Raw genomic sequence first — 18,372 nt, 5'->3', positions numbered from 1 at the left:
AGTCCAGTGGTCCAATCTGGCACCCGTGGGGAAAGAAGGGATAATTACCCCTTTCATACTTTGCCCTGTCCCTCCTTTCCTGACCCCCCAGGCCCTGAAGGGAACGGTCCTCTCCATCTATGCCTGCCCCACTGTTACCAGTTCTTTCTTATCATAGGACACTGGACAAAGTGTCTCCTACCTTGAGATAAGTACTGCCACTGCCAAGCCCCCTCCACTTTATTCAGAAGTTTCTGGCTAGCCTCCTATCTTCACTTTTGCCCCTTTATTCTCATCTAAAAACAATTAGTCTCGCTCATACTCTCATCTCATTCTGTTTTAATTTTATGTACATGAATGTTTTGCCTGCATGTATGTCTATATACTCCTTGTTGTGTCTGGTGGCCAGGAAGGCCAGAAGAGGGTGTCAATCCTCTGGGAACTGGACTTGTAGACATGTGAGCTGCCACATGGGTCTTGGGAATTGAACTTGGACAATAGCAGCCAGTATTCTTAACCACTGAGCCATCTCCAGGTCTTTTTTTTTTTTTTTTTTTTTTTTTTGGTTTTTCGAGACAGGGTTTCTCTGATAGCCCTGGCTGTCCTGGAACTCACTCTGTAGACCAGGCTGGCCTCGAACTCAGAAATCCACCTGCCTCTGCCTCCCGAGTGCTGGGATTAAAGGCGTGCGCCACCACGCCCGGCCATTTTTATTTTTAAAGATAGGGTTTCATGCATTCCAGGCTGGCCTTAAACTTGCTATGTAGCTGAGCATAACCTGGAACTTCTGAGTACTTCTTGAGCATTGAGAGTACAGGCACATTCCACCACAACTGGTTTATGAAGTACTAGGCATCACTTTACCAACTTTAGAAAGCCCAAAAGAGCAAAAGTACTTGTCTACTTTTCTGGAACTCTCCAGTGACACGCATAGACTCCAGATAGGGTCTCAGTTATTTTCCCAGGTCCTAGTATTCTGTAGCATGCTGGCACAGTATATCCTGAATGCTTCTGGGGACTTAATGCTTTCTGGTCCCTCAAGATGCACAGGATCCCTCAGTTACCAACTAGCTCATGGGCAATAACTGTGTGTTTTTTTCTTCTCCTGCTGGACATGGCAGAGTTGGCCTAAATGGGAACCTGCAAATGTTGATGGAGACAGCAAGGCAGAAGTGGTCAGCTCTAGAGCTAGGGGATGCTATGTAAATCTGATGAGCCTTTTGCCTCTGATGGGAGGAATGAGTTGCCTTTAGCTCTTGCCTTTGACCCCTGCTCAGCCACATAGAGGGGAGGTCTGGGCTCCCACCTGCATGGGGTGTGTATCTATGAGTTACAAAAGAGCTGGGATCAGGGTTGAGATTGAGCAGAGCATGGGGTTTAGGTGGGATTGGTGGGGCTCACCTCTAAAAGGATACTTACATGGGTTAAGTGGGAAGTTCCAGAATGCATCAAGTATCCTGCAACATTTGGAGAGAGCTCAGCCAAAGGACCTGGTCACCATATCAACTTCATTCTTTCATAGGAGTCTCCCCTCCCTACAACCTTAGAGTACAGGAACTCCAGAATGCCCCATCTCCATGTAGGTGTCTTCCTTGGCTGGTCCTACACTGTGGGAAATCAGCCTAGGGACTGAGTTGCTATCATAACCCCAGCTTGATGGCTCCCTCTGTCTCTAGAGTGTGGGTGAAAACAGAGCAGGGGTGTTTGGCTTAGGGGCTGGACTCTCCAGGGCTGCCATCAGTGCACTACCCCCTCCCTGTTCTGCATACCTTGCCCACAGCTGAGCAGCTGGGAGGCTATTTATAAAGGCGAGTGAGATCAGCGGCAGAAGCTATAAATGCACTGGCCACGGCTGGGCCCCAACAGGAACAGCGGTCCAGTGCACCAGAGCTTTGGGCTGCGACACCAGGATGAGTGCCAATGCCGGTGGTAGTGGTAGTGTGGATTGTGGCGGCAGCAGCAGCAGGTATGACCAGGATGGGGAGACTGGGGTCCCCTGCTCCCTGTGAGCTCACTGTCTGCATCCTCCCTCTTCACCCACAGCTCTCAGACTTCCTGTGGGCCTGAGTCCTCAGGCTCTGAATTAACTCCAGCCACACCAGCACCTCGTTTGCTGCAGGGACTCCTGGGCTCTGATGATGAGGAACAGGAAGACCCTAAGGACTATTGCAAGGGTAAGACCTGGCCCTGGCTGCATGTGGCCAGCCAGATTGCCACTGCAAGGGCTCAGGACAGCGTGAGAGTAAAAAGTTGCCAAGACTAGGCCCATGCGAGACAGATGACCAGCAGGACATTGATATTGAGGTATAGGGGAGAGAGATGTCCTACTCTGATCTTTTGGCTCCCTTCTGCAGGTGGTTACTACCCAGTGAAGATTGGTGATTTGTTCAATGGGCGGTACCATGTGGTACGAAAGCTAGGCTGGGGCCATTTCTCTACAGTCTGGCTCTGCTGGGATATTCAGTGAGTGGCTGGGATCTGCCTGAGGGTTTGGTTAAGGCCACCACCGTGAGACCATGTGACTCTGGCAAGGTCTGGCAGCCTATGAGGGTCTCCATATTACAGGCGCAAGCGCTTTGTGGCCCTGAAAGTGGTGAAGAGTGCAGGACATTACACTGAGACCGCCGTGGATGAGATCAAGCTCCTGAAATGTGTAAGGCACCTCCCCTACTGCTCCCAGCCCCTTGAACTGCCTTGGGCCTGGCAATGTGGGTGCAAGGCCTGCTGGGGCTCTACAGAGTGGGGCGGGGCTCCCAGAGGGGACAGGCTCCAGCTGACTCTGCCAAGTAAAAGGACCCGGAGAGCAGAGGCAGCTGGCTTTCTTCAAGTGGGCCCCAGCTGGACTGGGAAAGAGGGATAGAAGTGCTTCAGGGGATATGAGCAGAGCAGTGTTGAGGAGCAGGTTGGAGTCATCTGTGGCTCCTTGCCTTTTGTTCCAGGTCAGGGACAGTGACCCTAGTGACCCCAAAAGGGAGACCATTGTTCAACTTATCGATGACTTCAGAATCTCAGGAGTAAATGGAGTCCGTATCCTTTGCAGAATGAGCAATATGGCAGTGAAAGATCCACATTGCATCATGGGATTTAGCCCTTGCAGGAGGAGCCTATAAAACAACATCATCCCTTTGGGCACTTGTGTTTCTGAGTAGGGGGAACATAGGTAATTAGGTTGACAGTGATTATCTGTGACTATCAGATAATCTGTGATTATCTGCGGAGTGACTCCCAAATATAAAAGGCTACTTTTGAGGCCTACTTGGGCAGAAGAGTAAAGCTGGAGTGAGATATCTGTAGGATGACAAGAGGTACCATCTCAACTGGCATATCCGTGACAGTGACAGAAACATTCTAAATAATAAACTGGGACAGTGGTGGCCACCAAGATGGTCAAGGGAAAGCCCTACTTCCCTAACCTCTGCATTTCTGGAGTCTAAGTGCTCCTCCATGATGGGAGGGTAGGTAAGCCTGTGCCTTAGCTGTGTGTTGCTGACTGCCCTTCACTCCAGGTCCAGATGTATGCATGGTGCTAGAGGTCCTGGGCCACCAGCTCCTCAAGTGGATCATCAAATCCAACTACCAGGGTCTGCCTGTGCCCTGTGTTAAGAGCATTGTTAGACAGGTAGGTGCTGCCCCTACACTGCTCAGGTTGGCTAGGCATGGCTGCTGGGATTCAGCTGTAGCTTTTGCCAGGTGCTGCATGGTCTGGATTACCTCCATACTAAGTGCAAGATCATCCATACGGACATCAAGCCTGAGAACATCTTACTGTGTGTTGGAGATGCCTACATCAGGCGCCTGGCTGCTGAAGCCACAGAGTGGCAGCAGTCAGGGGCCCAGCCCCCATCCCGTTCCACAGGTACCAAGAGCATGAGTGGGGACTCATACCAGGACTCTGGACCTCAATCTCTACCTGAATTACTGTTCTTTTTTCTCTCCCTAACCCTCACATCCAGTCAGCACTGCCCCCCAGGAGGTCTTGGTAAGTTGTGGTACCCCCTTTCCCTGTCTCCTCTTCCAATACAAGCTAGATGAGGCCATGTCCTCAGAGCTTGGATCCTCACGCCACACTTGTTCTACCTTTTGAACTTCTAAAAAGCTGAGTACCTGAGAAGAAAGTGATTAGACAGAGTGGATCATGTGCTCCAAGCTGCCTCTGGTGGCCAATGAGCCCACTACTACCTCAATGGAAGGATAGTGTGATACCCCACATGGCTACTTCAGGCAGCTTCATCTAGGTCTGGGATTAGACAAGGAACAGTGTAGAGCAGGCCCACCAGGTTCTCCCCAAACCACAAGGTAGGAGGGGGATAGGAGGAGAGGCAGAGAAATGGGTCAGGGGTTGGGAATAAGGGTGAGACAGAAGATAGCATCCATATTCTGATACCCATGGGGGTTAGTTCTGGGGTTCAGGGCTGGACAAGGAAACATGGGGAGGGGTGTGTGACCCTGACTCTGACAGCAGATTGGCAAGCTGTCCAAAAACAAGAGGAAGAAGATGAGGCGCAAAAGGAAGCAACAGAAGAGGCTGCTGGAGGAGCGGCTGAGGGACTTGCAGAGGCTAGAGGCTATGGAGGCCGCAGTACAAGCTGAGGGTGAGGGGGCAGGGAGAGCACTGGGCCACTAAGCCTGCATGTGGACTGCAGGCTTCTACTCATGTGCTCTTCTGTTCCTTCTCCCCAGACTCCAGCTCAAGACTAGAACGAGGCAGCGGCTCCACCTCTTCTTCAGGCTGCCACCCCGAGGGCACCAGGGCTGGCCCTTCTCCAGCCTCTTCTTCTCCTGTGCCTGGGGGGGAACGAAGCCTTAGTCCCAGCTCGCAGACCTCAGGTTTTTCAGGGTCCCTGTTCTCCACGGCTTCCTGCTCCATCCTCTCAGGCTCATCTAATCAGCGTGAGACTGGAGGTCTTCTATCTCCTAGCAGTAAGTATGGGGTACAGTGGGTAGTAGACAGGACCATAAAGAGCAGGGCCAGACCAGTCTCTCTTCTTCCTCTTTCCTTAGCACCATTTGGTGCTTCCAATCTCCTAGTGAACCCTCTGGAGCCCCAAAATGCAGACAAGATCAAGATCAAGATTGCAGACCTTGGCAACGCCTGCTGGGTGGTATGCTGAACACCCTGGGATGAGAGGGTGCTTGGTCTTGGGGAGCCCTACCCTAGGTCGGTCTCCTTTAATATAACTAAGAGCTGCTTCTTGCTGCTCTCTCCAAGCATCAGAGTCCTGCCAGGCCAGAACTGTGCCCATTACAATGGTCAGGGGCCACTAGAAAAGGGTCACCTAGACAAAGTCCCTCCTGGGACATCTGAGGAACTCAGAATCAGAAAGAATCAGAGTGAGCTCCATGGAGCTCAGGTTCACGGACCAAAAGCAGGAGTGGGTTGTGGGGGGAGGCTAGCCTGGGACTAAGATCCTTTTCCCAAGGGGGCTCCCTTTCCCTCCAGCACAAGCACTTCACTGAGGACATTCAGACTCGGCAGTACAGGGCCGTGGAGGTGCTGATTGGTGCCGAGTATGGGCCCCCAGCTGACATCTGGAGCACAGCATGCATGGTATGTTAGTTTAGCTGCCTCCATGCCTAGGATCAGACACCTGCCACAGCCTCACTTCTCCCCTCCTTTCCAGGCTTTTGAGCTGGCCACTGGTGACTACCTATTTGAGCCCCACTCTGGAGAAGACTACAGTCGTGATGAGGGTAGGGGAGGCAGGCCCTGGCTTGGCTTCAGGACCTCCAGCTGTCCTACCCCAACTCCAAACTTTCTCTTTGCCTACAGACCACATTGCTCATATCGTGGAACTTCTAGGAGACATCCCTCCAGCTTTTGCCCTCTCAGGCCGATATTCACGGGAGTTTTTCAACCGTAGAGGTGGGGATTAAGTAGGCTTAGGTCACAGGGGCTAAGAGAGCAGAGGGAAGGTCAAGGACCTTGATTCTGAGAGAAAGAACAATTGGTGCCTATTGTGGGTACAACTACAGGTACCAGACTATCTGGGGACAATGCCTAACGTTGCTCACCCTCTAGGAGAGCTGCGGCACATCCACAACCTCAAGCACTGGGGCCTATATGAGGTGCTCATGGAGAAGTATGAGTGGCCCCTGGAGCAGGCCACACAGTTCAGTGCCTTCCTGTTGCCCATGATGGAGTACATCCCTGAGAAGCGGGCCAGTGCTGCCGACTGCCTCCAGCATCCCTGGCTTAATCCATAGGTTTTGCTGCAGCTGTGGACAGTAGAGGCTATGCTAGCTCTTGGTGCCTTGAGGGAAAGCAGGCAACTTCTTCCACTCTGTGGGAGCTGCTCCTCCATCCTGCTGGGTGCTCACCCCCCATGACAGGATGAGATGCTGGGGCAAGGCCCATATCTCAACCTGTCTACTTGTGATCCTTCTAGATGCTCCTGAATGGGGAAAATTGCCTGTTTGTTTCTTAATAAAGTGGGAACCGAAATACCAGTGTCTTGGAGTAAGGAAAGAACAGGGCCAAGTTCTGGAACAGAAGTGGCTTTATTCTGGATCCTGTCCCCCAAGCTATCTGGAGTGCTAAAGTGAGAAGGGAGTCCTAAAGACAGGCTGAGCAAAACTGTACGGATAGCTAAGCCTCCACAGCCCGTCCATTAATGATGCGGATGTGACGAATGATGTCCTGGATGGCTTGAGATGTGGTGCCCTGGCCTCCAATATCTGGGGTATGCATCTGTAGGAAAACAAGAAGCTTGGACACATCAGGCCAACATCTACCATAACCCCATGGTGTCCTAGGGCTACCCACGGTTTCCTATAGTTGGAAAGGCAAAGAACTAGCACCAGGAGGCCAATAGTTCTAGATTAGACCCAGAAACCTTACCCTATGTGACACCACCCTTCATTTATAGGTAACAGCCAGTGTTAGTCACTGCCTAAAGCATATAGGGTTGGTCAGACCAGTGTAACATGGGGTAGATGAGGGGAGACTAAAGGTGGGACAAGGAAGGGACAAGAAGAGCCTTACATTTTCATTGTCCATGGATGCTAAGACAGCTTTGCGGATGGAAGTGGCATAGGAGTGGAGCCTAAAGGATGAAGAGAACAAACTTGATTCTCAGTGCTTAGGGGCTAGTCAGAGGACTCATGATCAGACATGAGCAACCCACTTACTTGAGGTGGTCTAGCATCATGCAACTTGCTAGCAGTGTGGCAGTCGGGTTAGCAATGTTCTTATTGGCAATACTTTTGCCTGTGTTCCTTGTAGCCTGGTAAAGAGAAGAAGGAGGAAGTAGTTGGGAAAATATAAGAATGCAGGGTAGATGATTCTACTCATGTACCATATCCAATAGAGGCCCATCCCAGACACAGCAAATGAAGGCATATTAGGGCTTCAGGAAGATACTCGTGGGTCTGGGTTTCCTTTAGAAAACTTTAGCCTTTAAGCAGTACCAATGGCTGCACAACACTGTAGTATGCCAACTGACACAAGGTCACTATAAGAGAAAGACAGCAGAGTTGTGTCTGGCTACTCACTGTCTCGAATACTGCATACACATGGCCATAGTTGGCCCCAGCCACAAGGCCTGGGCCTCCAACTAGCCCTGCACAGACGTTGTTGACAATGTTACCATAGAGATTAGGCATCACCATGACATCAAACTGCTGAGGCCGGGATACCAGCTGTGGGAAGAGAAAGAAGTGAGCTGAGTTGTAGAAGCCATGAGAACCAAGGGTGAGTAGAAGGCTATGGAGCCAGCTGGGCTAATTACCTGCATTGTTGTGTTGTCTACAATCATGCTGTCAAAGGTGATCTGAGGGTAGTGGGCTGCTACTTCTCTGCAGCACTGGAGGAAGAGTCCATCACCCAGTTTCCTAGATGATGGGGGATATAAGACAGCAGCTTAATCTCTCACTACAGTCAGCTGGAGAGTTAGGGTATACAGAGACTTAGAACCCTAAGGATTAGTTTGAAACCTGTTCTCCAGATAGAAAAACAAGCATAATCCCATCTATTCCCCTCCCCTATGGATGCAGTGTAGTAAGACAAAGAACCTCAGGAACAACAGGACATAGCCCTGTGTGTGGCCCTTCAGCTGCTCAATGTAGACAGGAGAGTACGGAGTAAACATACATGATGTTGGCCTTGTGCACAGCCGTCACTTTCTTACGCCCACTCTCCTGGGCCAGCTTGAAAGCATATTCAGCAATGCGCAGAGACTTGGCTTTGGTGATAATCTTCAAGCTCTCCACCACTCCTGCTACGCTCTGAGAAGAGGCCAGGGGACAAAAGGCTTGATGGGAGTACTACAGGATGCAGCCTTATTACTAAGTATATCTGGCTTTTCCAGCCCTTTGAGTGGCAGTACCTTACCTTGATTCTGAAGTTCTCTCCTCAACTCTGACCCTGGCCATAATCATTGCCACCTACCCAAGAGGGTCAAGTAGCTTTGCCTACCTCATGCTCCAGGCTGCTGTACTCGCCTTCTGTGTTTTCCCGTACAATGAGGATGTCTATGTCCTTGTGCCGGGTCACCACTCCTGGCAGGCTCTTACAATGGATGACGTTGGCATAGAGGTCTAGGCTGGTGCTGGGGGAGTGACAGGGAAAAGGTCAATAGACCCAACTAGCAACTAACCAGGGTCATGAATGCCAGAACATCCCACCCTAGCCTTCACCAAGTCACTAGTCTATGTACATGGCTCTCACCGAAGGATGTTGTTTCGGGATTTGTGGGATGGTGGCAGGTTATGATTTGTTTCGATGTTGCCTACAGGACAAAAGCAAACAAGATAGGCAAGTTAGAGAGGAATCCTCTGGACTCAGCTGTGTTGACATAGCCCGCTATGTAGTCCAGGAAATGTTCACCAAAGGTTGATCCAAGTGGAAAAGAACATTTTCAGAAGCAAAATAGTTCATTGAAGTCTAGGATGTAACTGCCATTGTGAGCAACTCTGATCTTTTGAAGAAAAACTATGGGTTAAAGCAGATTCTAACAGAGGCATGGTGAAGTGAAGGAAGAGGTGGGAGGAAGCCACTGAGCAAGCTTATACAGGTTACCGAGATAAAAGAGCCATGCTATTAACAGGCCCACAAAAGCCTCTACCCAGATGCCAAGAATAAGAGTCATCACGAATCAGAAAATCCCAGAAATTGGAGCCATGGGGACCCACAAAAGTCAGTCTATAGGCAAAAGGAATCATGTATAGCATCCCAACCTGGCCCCTGAGCTCACCCTTGAGGGCCACACGGTTCCGGCGGATGGCCATGATGGCATTGCGGATGTCCTCCTCATCAGCATTGGAGCTTACATGCACCTCTTCAAAGTCCACTGGCACACATGCATGCCTGCAGTAGAGTCAGGCTAAAGATGCTAGCCTAGAGCCTTCCACACCCCCTCCTGAAATCTATACCAATTTTTCCCTGCTGCTTCCCACCTTGACCTGGCTCCAGCTAAGAGGGAACCATACCAAACAAGTGGGTCACAAAGTTCTGGGGGGCTTCCAGCTGGGCCTGGGATTCAATCTTCCCTGGGAGAGAAGGCAAGATCCAGCCCCTCCATACCTGAATACAGACTTAACATGCAACATGAGCTCTGGGCCGATGCCATCCCCTGGGATCATAGTCACTGTATGCCGCCCACCATACTTAGCAGATGGAGGCTGGAAGAAGGGAGAGGGTGAAGGTAAACCTTGGATACCTCAATGTGTCAGTTCCCTTTTTCCCACCAGCACCAATCCACAGGCCAGCCAAGGCAGAATTGCTGTCCTGGGGCTCCTTATCAGCATCCACCACCTCCTCAATCCCACCTGGACTTGGGTTAACCCCAAAGCAACTAAGAGCCCCTCAAATCTAATACAGAGAATACTCACAATTGTTTGTTGCTAGAGGGAAGACAGAAAGGAAGAAGACATGGATCAGCCAAGATTAGAGGAACAAGGCTGTAACTAAGGAACTGGGATCTTTTTTTCTCTGGGGACACTGTCTAACACAACTCAAAGAAAGGGGAGGTGCGAGTGACCTCTGGAGACCATGCCTCAGAGGGAAGGACAGGAAGGCCAGGGAGCAAAGACACAAGGCATGTGTGTATGGGCACATGTATACCTAATACACATAGTCTCATACACATGCATTATGTTCATATACACAAACACACACACTTGTGCACACATGGAAATATATGACCACAGCTCTCCCCCACATGCATGTGTTCATATACAAGCATACATCCAAGGCAGGTACTTACTGAGGAAATGCTCCTTCGGGGGGCCACATGGGCAGCCAGAACCTGTCAAAGAGAACCCAGATGACAATATTAGCTGTTCAGTTCCAAAAGTCAAGTTGGCAAGAGCTACCCTAGCTCTTAGCAAAGCGGAACTGATACCAGTAAACAACAGTTCACAATGTGTCCAGGACATTCCAAAGCCCCTGTTATCAACAATTGTCCCACAGGAACACCAGACAAAGTTGCCCCAACACTTCACTATCCTTGTGGGTCAATATAATAAAAACTGTATGAGGCAGGCACAGAAGTTTTAATTCCAGCACCCAGGAAAATAGATCTCTTTGAGTTTAAGGCCTTGGTCTTCATAGTGAGTTCTAGGCCAATCACAGTGACAGAATGAGGCCTTGTCTCTAACACCAGAACTGTCTGTCCCCATCCCCACTTTTGTATTGGCTTCTGATTCTCTTTTGGCCAATTATCGTCGTCGTCGTTGTTGTTATGTGTATAAGCAGAAAGACTGGCAAACTTGACATATTGCAGAAGGAAAATCTCAGCAGGCCACCAACTCTGAGCGACAATTTCATGTCTTTCCTTGTTTTTCCTTATTACAAAGCCAATACATGGTCAGTATAGTAAATGCAAAATGGAAAGGTAAGGAAGAAATAGCCACTGCCCTGAGGTAAGCACTGTCACCCCTAGGGAATGGTCCTTCAGAACAGAAATAACAATCAAATGTGTAGAAAAATACAGCCATTTCTGGAAGACCTATGACAGATAGTTTCACAAGGGACTGTAAGCTGCTTTGTGGTGTAGCTTGGATGATTGGTAAATGTCCCCAATCCCATGAGTGGGAAGCAGCTATGTTTGGCCATGCTGGTGACACTCTGACAGTTTCAGAGAAAAAGCTGTCTGGGCCAGACGGACCAGGTACTAAGAAGTGGCCCACTGTCCTGTAGGGAGAGGCTATGTCCTCAGCTCCACAGGAAAGGGTTTCCTCCCCTCCCTGCTGTGCCCCACTCACTTAGGAATACCTGAAGAAGTAGTGGCATGGTACCAAGTTCTTCCTTGTAACTTGAGGATTCTTTGCCACTCACCCATCAGACAGTAGCACAATGTTCTAATAGCTGAGACACTGTAGCCATTTTCTAGAGTCATGCGTTCTTTCAGAAAGACCAGAAGGCTCAGGTAGAGTCTGACCATTCCCTTCTGGGTTCCCCTGGCCCACAGTTACAAGATGCTCAGTTACCTAGGCACTAACAAGGAAGGAATGCCACTCAATAACCCAAGCCAAGAGGTAGGAAGGTTGACCACTAGGATCAAGTCCTAAGGGTCCCTCACCATATATGCAGCCACATGCATACTTGTTTTCTTTCTAGTAATTGCCAATATCAGATTCATCTTGTCTGTAGGGTCTCCATGTCTTCCTTGAGAAGGTAGCATAAATTTCCCCTCTTCCTGGGAGTCTCCCTAGACTGCTAAGTCCTACTTACACCCTACCCCCTACTCCTCTAAGAGACATCACTCTACCTGATTATCACCTCCTTGCTCTCTTCCTAGCCTATGAGAATAGAGTACATATTTGTTTCACCCTCTACTGTCACTCCAAGATCTAGCACAGCACCTGGTCCAGAGCTGGAACCACAGGTACATTTTCTAGGTGAATAAGCACATCAGAAAATGAAGAAACAGATGGAGACCAAGGATATCTGAGACCAAATCCACCATCTGCTATGGATCTAGATCACCACCATGGCTTTGGATCTAGATCAAAAAATCCATGAAACAGAAGCAAGGCATGGCAGCACACATCTGTAATCCTAGTACCTAGACGGTAGAGGCAGGAAGATCAAAAATTCAAGATCATCCTCATATACAAAGAAATCTTAAGGTCAGTCTGAACTACAAGAAACTTTGCTTCGGAAAACAAAAGTGTTTGGGGGGGGGTGGAATTAGTCAATCCATAGAATGGAGACAACTTCATTTGTCTGCTGAAAAACTTAACCAAAAGGAGGCATTCAAGCTGTTCACAAGCTCCAGCAGGATGGAGATGAGCTAAAGTATACCACCTTTTACTCTACCAGCCTCTTAGTCAGAGTTCAAAACTAGCATCCTTGGGAGATGCGAGGATGACCCCTGTAACTCCCAGTAGTTAACTCCCTCTGAACTTTAGCTGTGGCAATGATCCAGACTTCTAAGAGCCTGCACCAGGTGTGGCTCAAAATCTGTACAACCCATTTACAGATGGCAACATCATTGCTAGGGCTGAATCTATCCCACAGCTGCCTCCTATGCCAGATGTTGCAGTGGTCATTGTCTCAGTCCTAGAAAACGTCCCAACCACAGGCTCCTGACCTTGCTATATACAGACATGGATAGTTTCTTTTAGAGGGTTACAAAGCTCTCCCTCTTGAGTCCAATTGTCCAATCAATGAAGCCCAGGATGATGCAGGCTGAGGAGAACACAAGTCTTCTGCTCTGTCATCATCCTTAGCTAGTCTGCAGAAAGACAAAGGTCCAGGGTGGTTCAATCTCCTGCTGATGGACTCCCATACTTGATGTTTTCCTAAGGCTTCTTCCTTTGTCATGTTTGTGTTTGGTCAATTACCAATAATGATAGCATGATTTCCCAGGGGATGTCAACCAGCAGGACTCAAGACCTTGAGTTGTCTATCTGGGTTCCTATACCCAGGACATTCAGTCTTAGAGCAAAGCCCTGCCTGCCTACCAACCATTCCACTGCCACCTAGTCCCATCCCAACAAAGGCACACAAACATTCAGGAGGAAAGGTCTTCATTAAGGGTTTACAGAAGCCTAGCTTCTGGTGCCATCAGGGCCTCTAGTAATCCTCTATATGCTGCTGGTCTTTCCTCAACAATGTGGAAGAAGCCATAGCACACGTGTGGCAATCAGATGATTCTGTGGGGTCCTTTTTCTCCTTGCATTTTACAAGAATTCCAAGGATCAAACTTGGTATCCAAGCTTGGAGGCAGGTGCCTTTACCCACTCAGCCATCTGGCTGAACCAGAAGTCCCTATTTTAAATAGAATTTCATGTAGCATATGTAGCTCCCTTCCCCAGACAACAGAGAAATGTGGTAAGCAGAAGAGGCTGCAGGCAAAAAACAAAACAAAACAACAACAACAAAACATGGCATTCTGGAAGGTCAGAGTCAGCAAATACTTTGAGAACATAAAGTCCTCTCTCTTCACTGGAACCCAGAGAGAAAAGAGAGCTGGCCTAATGCCATATTCTGGGTCAGTGGAAGAGCAAGGCCTAGAGGTCATAGCTCTTATTCCCCAGAGCTAGTTGTTGGTTTTCTGGTGCTAAGCAGTGCTACCCAGGAGCTGAACCAGCTAACCAAGACTCCAAAGAAAGAACCAGGAAAGCAAAGCCCTAGAAGCTTCCAGTCTTAGAACCCTGGTTCACTCTCATTACAGGGGTTTGGGCTTGTTTGTTGGCCTTTTGGCTAGAATCAAGTATCTAGGTGCTTGGTAGGCAGAAGATCTGGAGGGATCAAGAATTATTGGTAGCCAGATGGCGGCGGTGCATGCCTTTAATTAATCCCAGCACTTGGGAGGCAGAGGCAGGAGGATTTCTGAGTTCAAGGCCAGCCTGGTCTACAGTGTGAGTTCCAGGCTACAGAGAGAAACCGCGTGTTCGACGAGACAGCGAGAAACCGGGAGAGGGGGCGCGGGGACACAGAGAGAGACACTGAGAGAGAGAGATACTGGTAAAGTCTGATTTTCCACCTCCACTAGGGCAAAGCAGTCTAAGAGAGGGAAAACCAAGGAGGAACTGAGTCCAGAAACCGGCTTAGATGGTACATGCAAGGTGAACCAGGACACGTGGCCTCTCCAAAAGGGCTTCCACAAGGACACTACGGAGGGGACACCTAGCTACTGCTGTCTACCTTCCCAACCCTTCCGGAGAAGGCACAGAGGAGCCAGATCAGAGTCAATTTCGGCCAACCGCCTCACTGACAGCAGAAGCAACCAGTGAACCCCAGAGTGCAGCCCTCTCCCCGCCCCTCCTAAGGCTCGCACAGCCAATCGAATTCCGTGTTTGCTCAGAGAGCCGTTACCCGACTCCGGGTCTCAATTGGGTGTTAAGTCCTGTAAGCGCTGCAAATGTCCCACCGCCCATTCACCACTCACCTCCCAAGGACGGCAGAGGAGAGTTGGCTTGAGCATTGCCTTTGCAGCACCGCCAGCAGCTATCGCCACCTTCAGCGCCATGACGAAAAGTGAGGACCTCTACAGGTCAAAACATTAAGCACCGTTCTCGCGACAGTTGGGGACAGCGAGAAATCCGGGGTATGGGTTGAGAAAACGCTAGCATTACGCACGCGCACAGTCACACCGGTTCTTACGCCCCCTTCCGGTGCCTAGAGCACTGTTCCGCCATCTTGGGGAGGGGAAGGCTGAGAAGGAGGGAAGTGCGACCGGTTGGGACCTTGGCTAGGGAAGCGGACACGTCAGTGCCGCCAGCGACGTCACCATGCCCGACCCAGCCCGCCGACGCACGATTGGGTGCTGAGGCCGCTTACGCGTCGCGCTTCCTCGTCTGCTCCGCATGTCCAGGGTGGCTTGCTCTCTTTTCCCCTCGGAAGAGAAGAGGCGATGGCGGCGATGGCATCTTTCGGCGCCCTGGCACTACTCCTGCTGTCTGGCCTATCTTGCTGCTCAGGTAGCGGCCTGGCCGGAGCTTGTTTCGGGGCGCGCCCCTGCCGTTGGCAGGTGGTGCTGGGGGGAGGAAGGGTGTGCGCGAGGTGGGGATCTGGCCCTTCCCGGGGCTCGTCGCTACTGACGGGATCTTCCCCCGAAGGGTGTTGTGTCGTGGCGACCAAAGCACCACACACACGTTTACCCGACAGCCAGGTTGCTTCCTTGCCTGCTTTTGGGAGAGCCCCAAAGCAGTACCATGTTCCGACCACCAGCTCCAGCAGGGAAGGTGATATGTATGTCCCTGGTTCCTGTGTCAAAAGGTAGTCGCACAAGAGCAGTGCTGGCAGCTAGGACCCAATGCTGCATAGGCCAGGCTTCCCCAAGAGAAAGCTAAGAGAGGGAGGCAGATCAGAGTAAGGGCACTAGGCGAGTTAGATAGGGAGCCAATGAAGTGATCAAGGGCTTTTAGTGCCTTGACTTTTCGTGAAGCCTTGCTATATCCCACCCCAAAGTTCATAGCAAAATTGAACTGTGCACAGACCCGTTGATATTTGTGAGGCATCTGTAACATGGTAGTGGGGCTGAGCTCAATCTGGAGTGCCGGCATGTGTTTTGAAAGTTGTTAGCACCTCAGACCTGAGAGCCTGAACTAAGGACGATTTGGTTTCTGTACATACAGGTAGCCTCTGGCCATCCCTTTTACCCACCCCTCAGAGAATTCTTCAGTCTGTTGCTAGAAGTGTCTTAAAAAGACAAACCTGGCTGTAAAATCGATTAGGGGTTCCATAGTGTCTACAGGGAAAGGCCCAGCTGAGCAGGTCACAGAAGGGTTGGTGGAATATGGCCTTGAGAACCATTCCCAGGCTTTTTCCTCCTGCTATTTATGCCGGTACAAGGTCTTCTCCAGCTTAATTGGTCATTCTTTCAAGACATCACATTTGCAGAAGAGTTGGATGGGAACTTTTCCTCAGGGGTGTTTAGTTTACAGGGGCAGGTTTGGTGTTTGGGCCCAGAATTTACTTCTCTCAGGAAACACTAGAACCAATCTTGCCATTCTGTCACCTGGATGGGTGTAGAGACCCTTATCTTGAAAGTCCCTGTGTGTTAACAACACCCCATTTAGTGTCTGCAGAATGCTTTCAGTAGGCTATTGAGGAAGCTCTGAATTGAGGCTGCCTTGACCTACTTACTGGGCTTCTGGGGTACTTTAGGAGCAGGTGAGCTGCTTTGTGGCCTCCCTATCATAGATTCAGATACTAATTTCGTCAGCCTCCTGCCTGCCTCAAACATGGCTGTTGCTTCCATGTTGTTGCATCAAGGCTCACCTCTGCAGAGTTTTCCCTACCTCACTCTGGCCTGTCTCAACAGCCCTCACTGGCCCCTTCCACTATACTTTTGACTGAGTACTAGGATCCATCTCCCAGATCTCACGTTCTGTCAGGAATAGAAGAGTGTGTGTATCCTCAGCTCACCAAGTCTGAGAGGTGGGGCCAGGGTAAGCCCTTTTGCCTTTTGCCTGGAACACACAAATTGGCTTTGCCTCCTCTCCACAGCAGAGGCCTGCCTGGAACCCCAGATCACCCCTTCTTACTATACAACTTCAGATGCCGTCATTTCTACAGAGACTGTATTCATCGTGGAGATTTCACTGACCTGCAAGAACAGGGTCCAGGTGAGACAGTAGGAACTCAGCAGAGAGGGTGCAGGGGAAGAGATGAGGGTGGCAGACTCATTCACTGGCAGTTGACAGTGACCTGAGGATCCTATCAACAGGGAGAATAAGGATTCCAATTCACAGGGTGCAGGAGAGATGAGGGCACAGCGAGGCCAGATCCTAGCAAGTACTTCAAGAGCATTTTCCTGACCTGCTTGGTATGCTTTGCCTCCATGCAGTAACGTGGGTAGACACCCCACTGTCTCCTGGATGAATGTCTGGAATGGGAGAGAGAACTAGGGTCAGGCCCCTCTATCTTTTTTCTGGGTGTAGTTTGCCTGAGTGTGTGTCTGGATGAATGTTCTGTAAGTTTAAAATAGAAAAACTCCAGCCTGAACCTTTAACCTGCTCTTCCAAAAATCTAAAGAAAGAAATTGGAACTTTTTCGGGGGGAACAATACTCCTAGGGTTAAACAACTCATTTGGCACTTCCTTCTCAAGCTCCAAGAAATAACAAAGCCATTGTTTTAATCATCCCAACCCTGTGTACAGCTAACAGACTTGTTGTGGGTTAGGATAAACTGGTTATAAGGGATATGTAGTTCTGTTCACCTCTAGGGAAACAGATGAAGAAAGACATGACAGTGTCCATGGGTGAGGCCTAGCATGGCTCTGAGCTGTGGCAGGCCCATTTCCTGAGTCTTCCACAGCAACCCCTACCAACATACCTTAGCCCTCTGCTGGCCTACTCTCCCTCCCCAGTCATAGTACTGCTTTGGGCAGCACAATGGGGGATTCTATGTATGCCCAGAGAAGAGAGGAAAATGTGATTCTTGCTTTTATTACCTCCCCCCTCCTCCAGAACATGGCTCTTTATGCCGACGTTAGTGGAAAACAATTTCCTGTAACCCGCGGCCAGGATGTGGGTCGATATCAGGTAAGGGATACTGCATCCAGGGTTGTTGGGGAAATGGTTCAAAGCAGGGTTAGAGACCAAAGATTTAAGCACTGCTCATGGTGGTATTGTGCCAGCACTAGCAGAGTAATCCCCCATGTATCTGCTATGCCTGGCCCTTACCAAACACCCAACCAGGTGTCCTGGAGCCTGGAGCACAAGAGCGCTCATGCGGGCACCTATGAGGTCAGATTCTTTGATGAAGAGTCCTACAGCCTCCTAAGGAAGGTGAGTATCATCTGGAACTCCTTTGAGGCCCCAAGGAGGGAGGGCATGCCCCACTTCTGAAAGTCCTCTTTACCCTGGTCAATTCTGTATTCCCCTTCTGCAACGTCAGCACTCTAGGAAGACAACCAACAAGTGGTTGTCTTCCTGCACTTCTGCCCCTGCTTCCTTCTTTGTCTCTTGCTCATGTCTCCCTTTTCTTGGCAACCTACCCAGCACTTCTTGACCCCAGCACCTCCCTTACAGGCTCAAAGAAATAATGAGGACGTTTCTATCATTCCACCCCTGTTCACAGTCAGTGTGGACCATCGGGTAAGTGCCCTTGTCTTGGAAGCAGAGAATACAGGGCACATCTCATCTTTTGGGGTTGTCTAAGGAAAAGCTCTGATCCTCTGCAGCCCAAGTTCTGGGCTGCTGTTGATCTGTGTGTCCTAAGAACAAGTGATTAAGGGTGACTGCTCCACTCCCTGGCATTCCCCTGAGCTGTCTTTTGGTCTTCTTCTTTTTTTTTCTTCTCTCTCTCTCTCTTTTTTTTTACAGGGTACCTGGAATGGGCCTTGGGTCTCCACAGAGGTGCTGGCTGCAGTAATTGGCATAGTGATCTACTACCTAGCTTTCAGTGCAAAGAGCCACATCCAGGCCTGAGGGCAGCAACTTCAGCCCTCCATTGCTTCTTTCAATAAACAGTAACTATTTGACATGAGTACATTCAA

At 49.9% G+C, this 18,372-nt stretch overlaps 3 protein-coding genes across 9 annotated transcripts; 2 read left to right on the top strand and 1 right to left on the bottom strand.

The window, feature by feature from the left end:
• Window positions 1–1,528: 1,528 nt before the first annotated feature.
• On the top strand, window positions 1,529–6,428 carry Srpk3 (SRSF protein kinase 3). Of its 2 annotated transcripts, none has more exons than XM_021153106.3 (15): window positions 1,529–1,945; window positions 2,023–2,153; window positions 2,334–2,442; window positions 2,545–2,632; window positions 2,919–3,006; window positions 3,492–3,598; window positions 3,670–3,835; window positions 3,933–3,958; window positions 4,442–4,571; window positions 4,660–4,899; window positions 4,981–5,081; window positions 5,420–5,527; window positions 5,601–5,670; window positions 5,750–5,842; window positions 5,999–6,428. In XM_021153106.3, exons 1-15 carry the CDS (start codon window positions 1,890–1,892, stop codon window positions 6,181–6,183), a joined length of 1,698 nt encoding a protein of 565 aa, XP_021008765.1. In that variant the 5' UTR covers window positions 1,529–1,889; the 3' UTR covers window positions 6,184–6,428. The 2 variants fall into 2 exon arrangements, with proteins under 2 accessions (XP_021008765.1, XP_021008764.1); XM_021153105.3 differs by having other exon boundaries at window positions 4,439–4,571.
• Window positions 6,429–6,458: 30 nt separating this feature from the next.
• On the bottom strand, window positions 6,459–14,517 carry Idh3g (isocitrate dehydrogenase (NAD(+)) 3 non-catalytic subunit gamma). Of its 3 annotated transcripts, XM_021153076.3 has the most exons (13): window positions 14,316–14,517; window positions 10,182–10,223; window positions 9,808–9,819; window positions 9,500–9,597; window positions 9,171–9,283; window positions 8,645–8,705; window positions 8,393–8,525; window positions 8,069–8,202; window positions 7,707–7,809; window positions 7,471–7,617; window positions 7,108–7,202; window positions 6,962–7,022; window positions 6,459–6,667 (listed from the first exon to the last, which is right to left on the bottom strand). In XM_021153076.3, the coding sequence occupies exons 1-13, from the start codon at window positions 14,394–14,396 to the stop codon at window positions 6,566–6,568; spliced, it is 1,182 nt and encodes a 393-aa protein (XP_021008735.1). In that variant the 5' UTR covers window positions 14,397–14,517; the 3' UTR covers window positions 6,459–6,565. The 3 variants fall into 3 exon arrangements, with proteins under 3 accessions (XP_021008735.1, XP_021008736.1, XP_085694277.1); XM_021153077.3 differs by lacking the exon at window positions 9,808–9,819; XM_085838151.1 differs by lacking the exons at window positions 6,962–7,022; window positions 9,808–9,819.
• Window positions 14,518–14,555: 38 nt separating this feature from the next.
• Ssr4 (signal sequence receptor subunit 4) lies at window positions 14,556–18,372 on the top strand. Of its 4 annotated transcripts, none has more exons than XM_085838152.1 (6): window positions 14,556–14,847; window positions 16,382–16,497; window positions 17,342–17,416; window positions 17,573–17,662; window positions 17,892–17,971; window positions 18,200–18,372. In XM_085838152.1, the coding sequence occupies exons 1-6, from the start codon at window positions 14,781–14,783 to the stop codon at window positions 18,246–18,248; spliced, it is 477 nt and encodes a 158-aa protein (XP_085694278.1). In that variant the 5' UTR covers window positions 14,556–14,780; the 3' UTR covers window positions 18,249–18,372. The 4 variants fall into 4 exon arrangements, with proteins under 4 accessions (XP_085694278.1, XP_021008737.1, XP_029329087.1 ...); XM_021153078.3 differs by having other exon boundaries at window positions 16,379–16,497; window positions 17,906–17,971; XM_029473227.2 differs by having other exon boundaries at window positions 16,379–16,497.

Source organism: Mus caroli, unplaced genomic scaffold, assembly GCF_978045245.1.
Source record: "Mus caroli unplaced genomic scaffold, Mus_caroli_1 scaffold_5, whole genome shotgun sequence".
NCBI lineage: Eukaryota > Metazoa > Chordata > Mammalia > Rodentia > Muridae > Mus > Mus caroli.
Note: the sequence above shows the minus strand (reverse complement) of the source record. Positions and strands in the feature narration are given on the sequence as shown.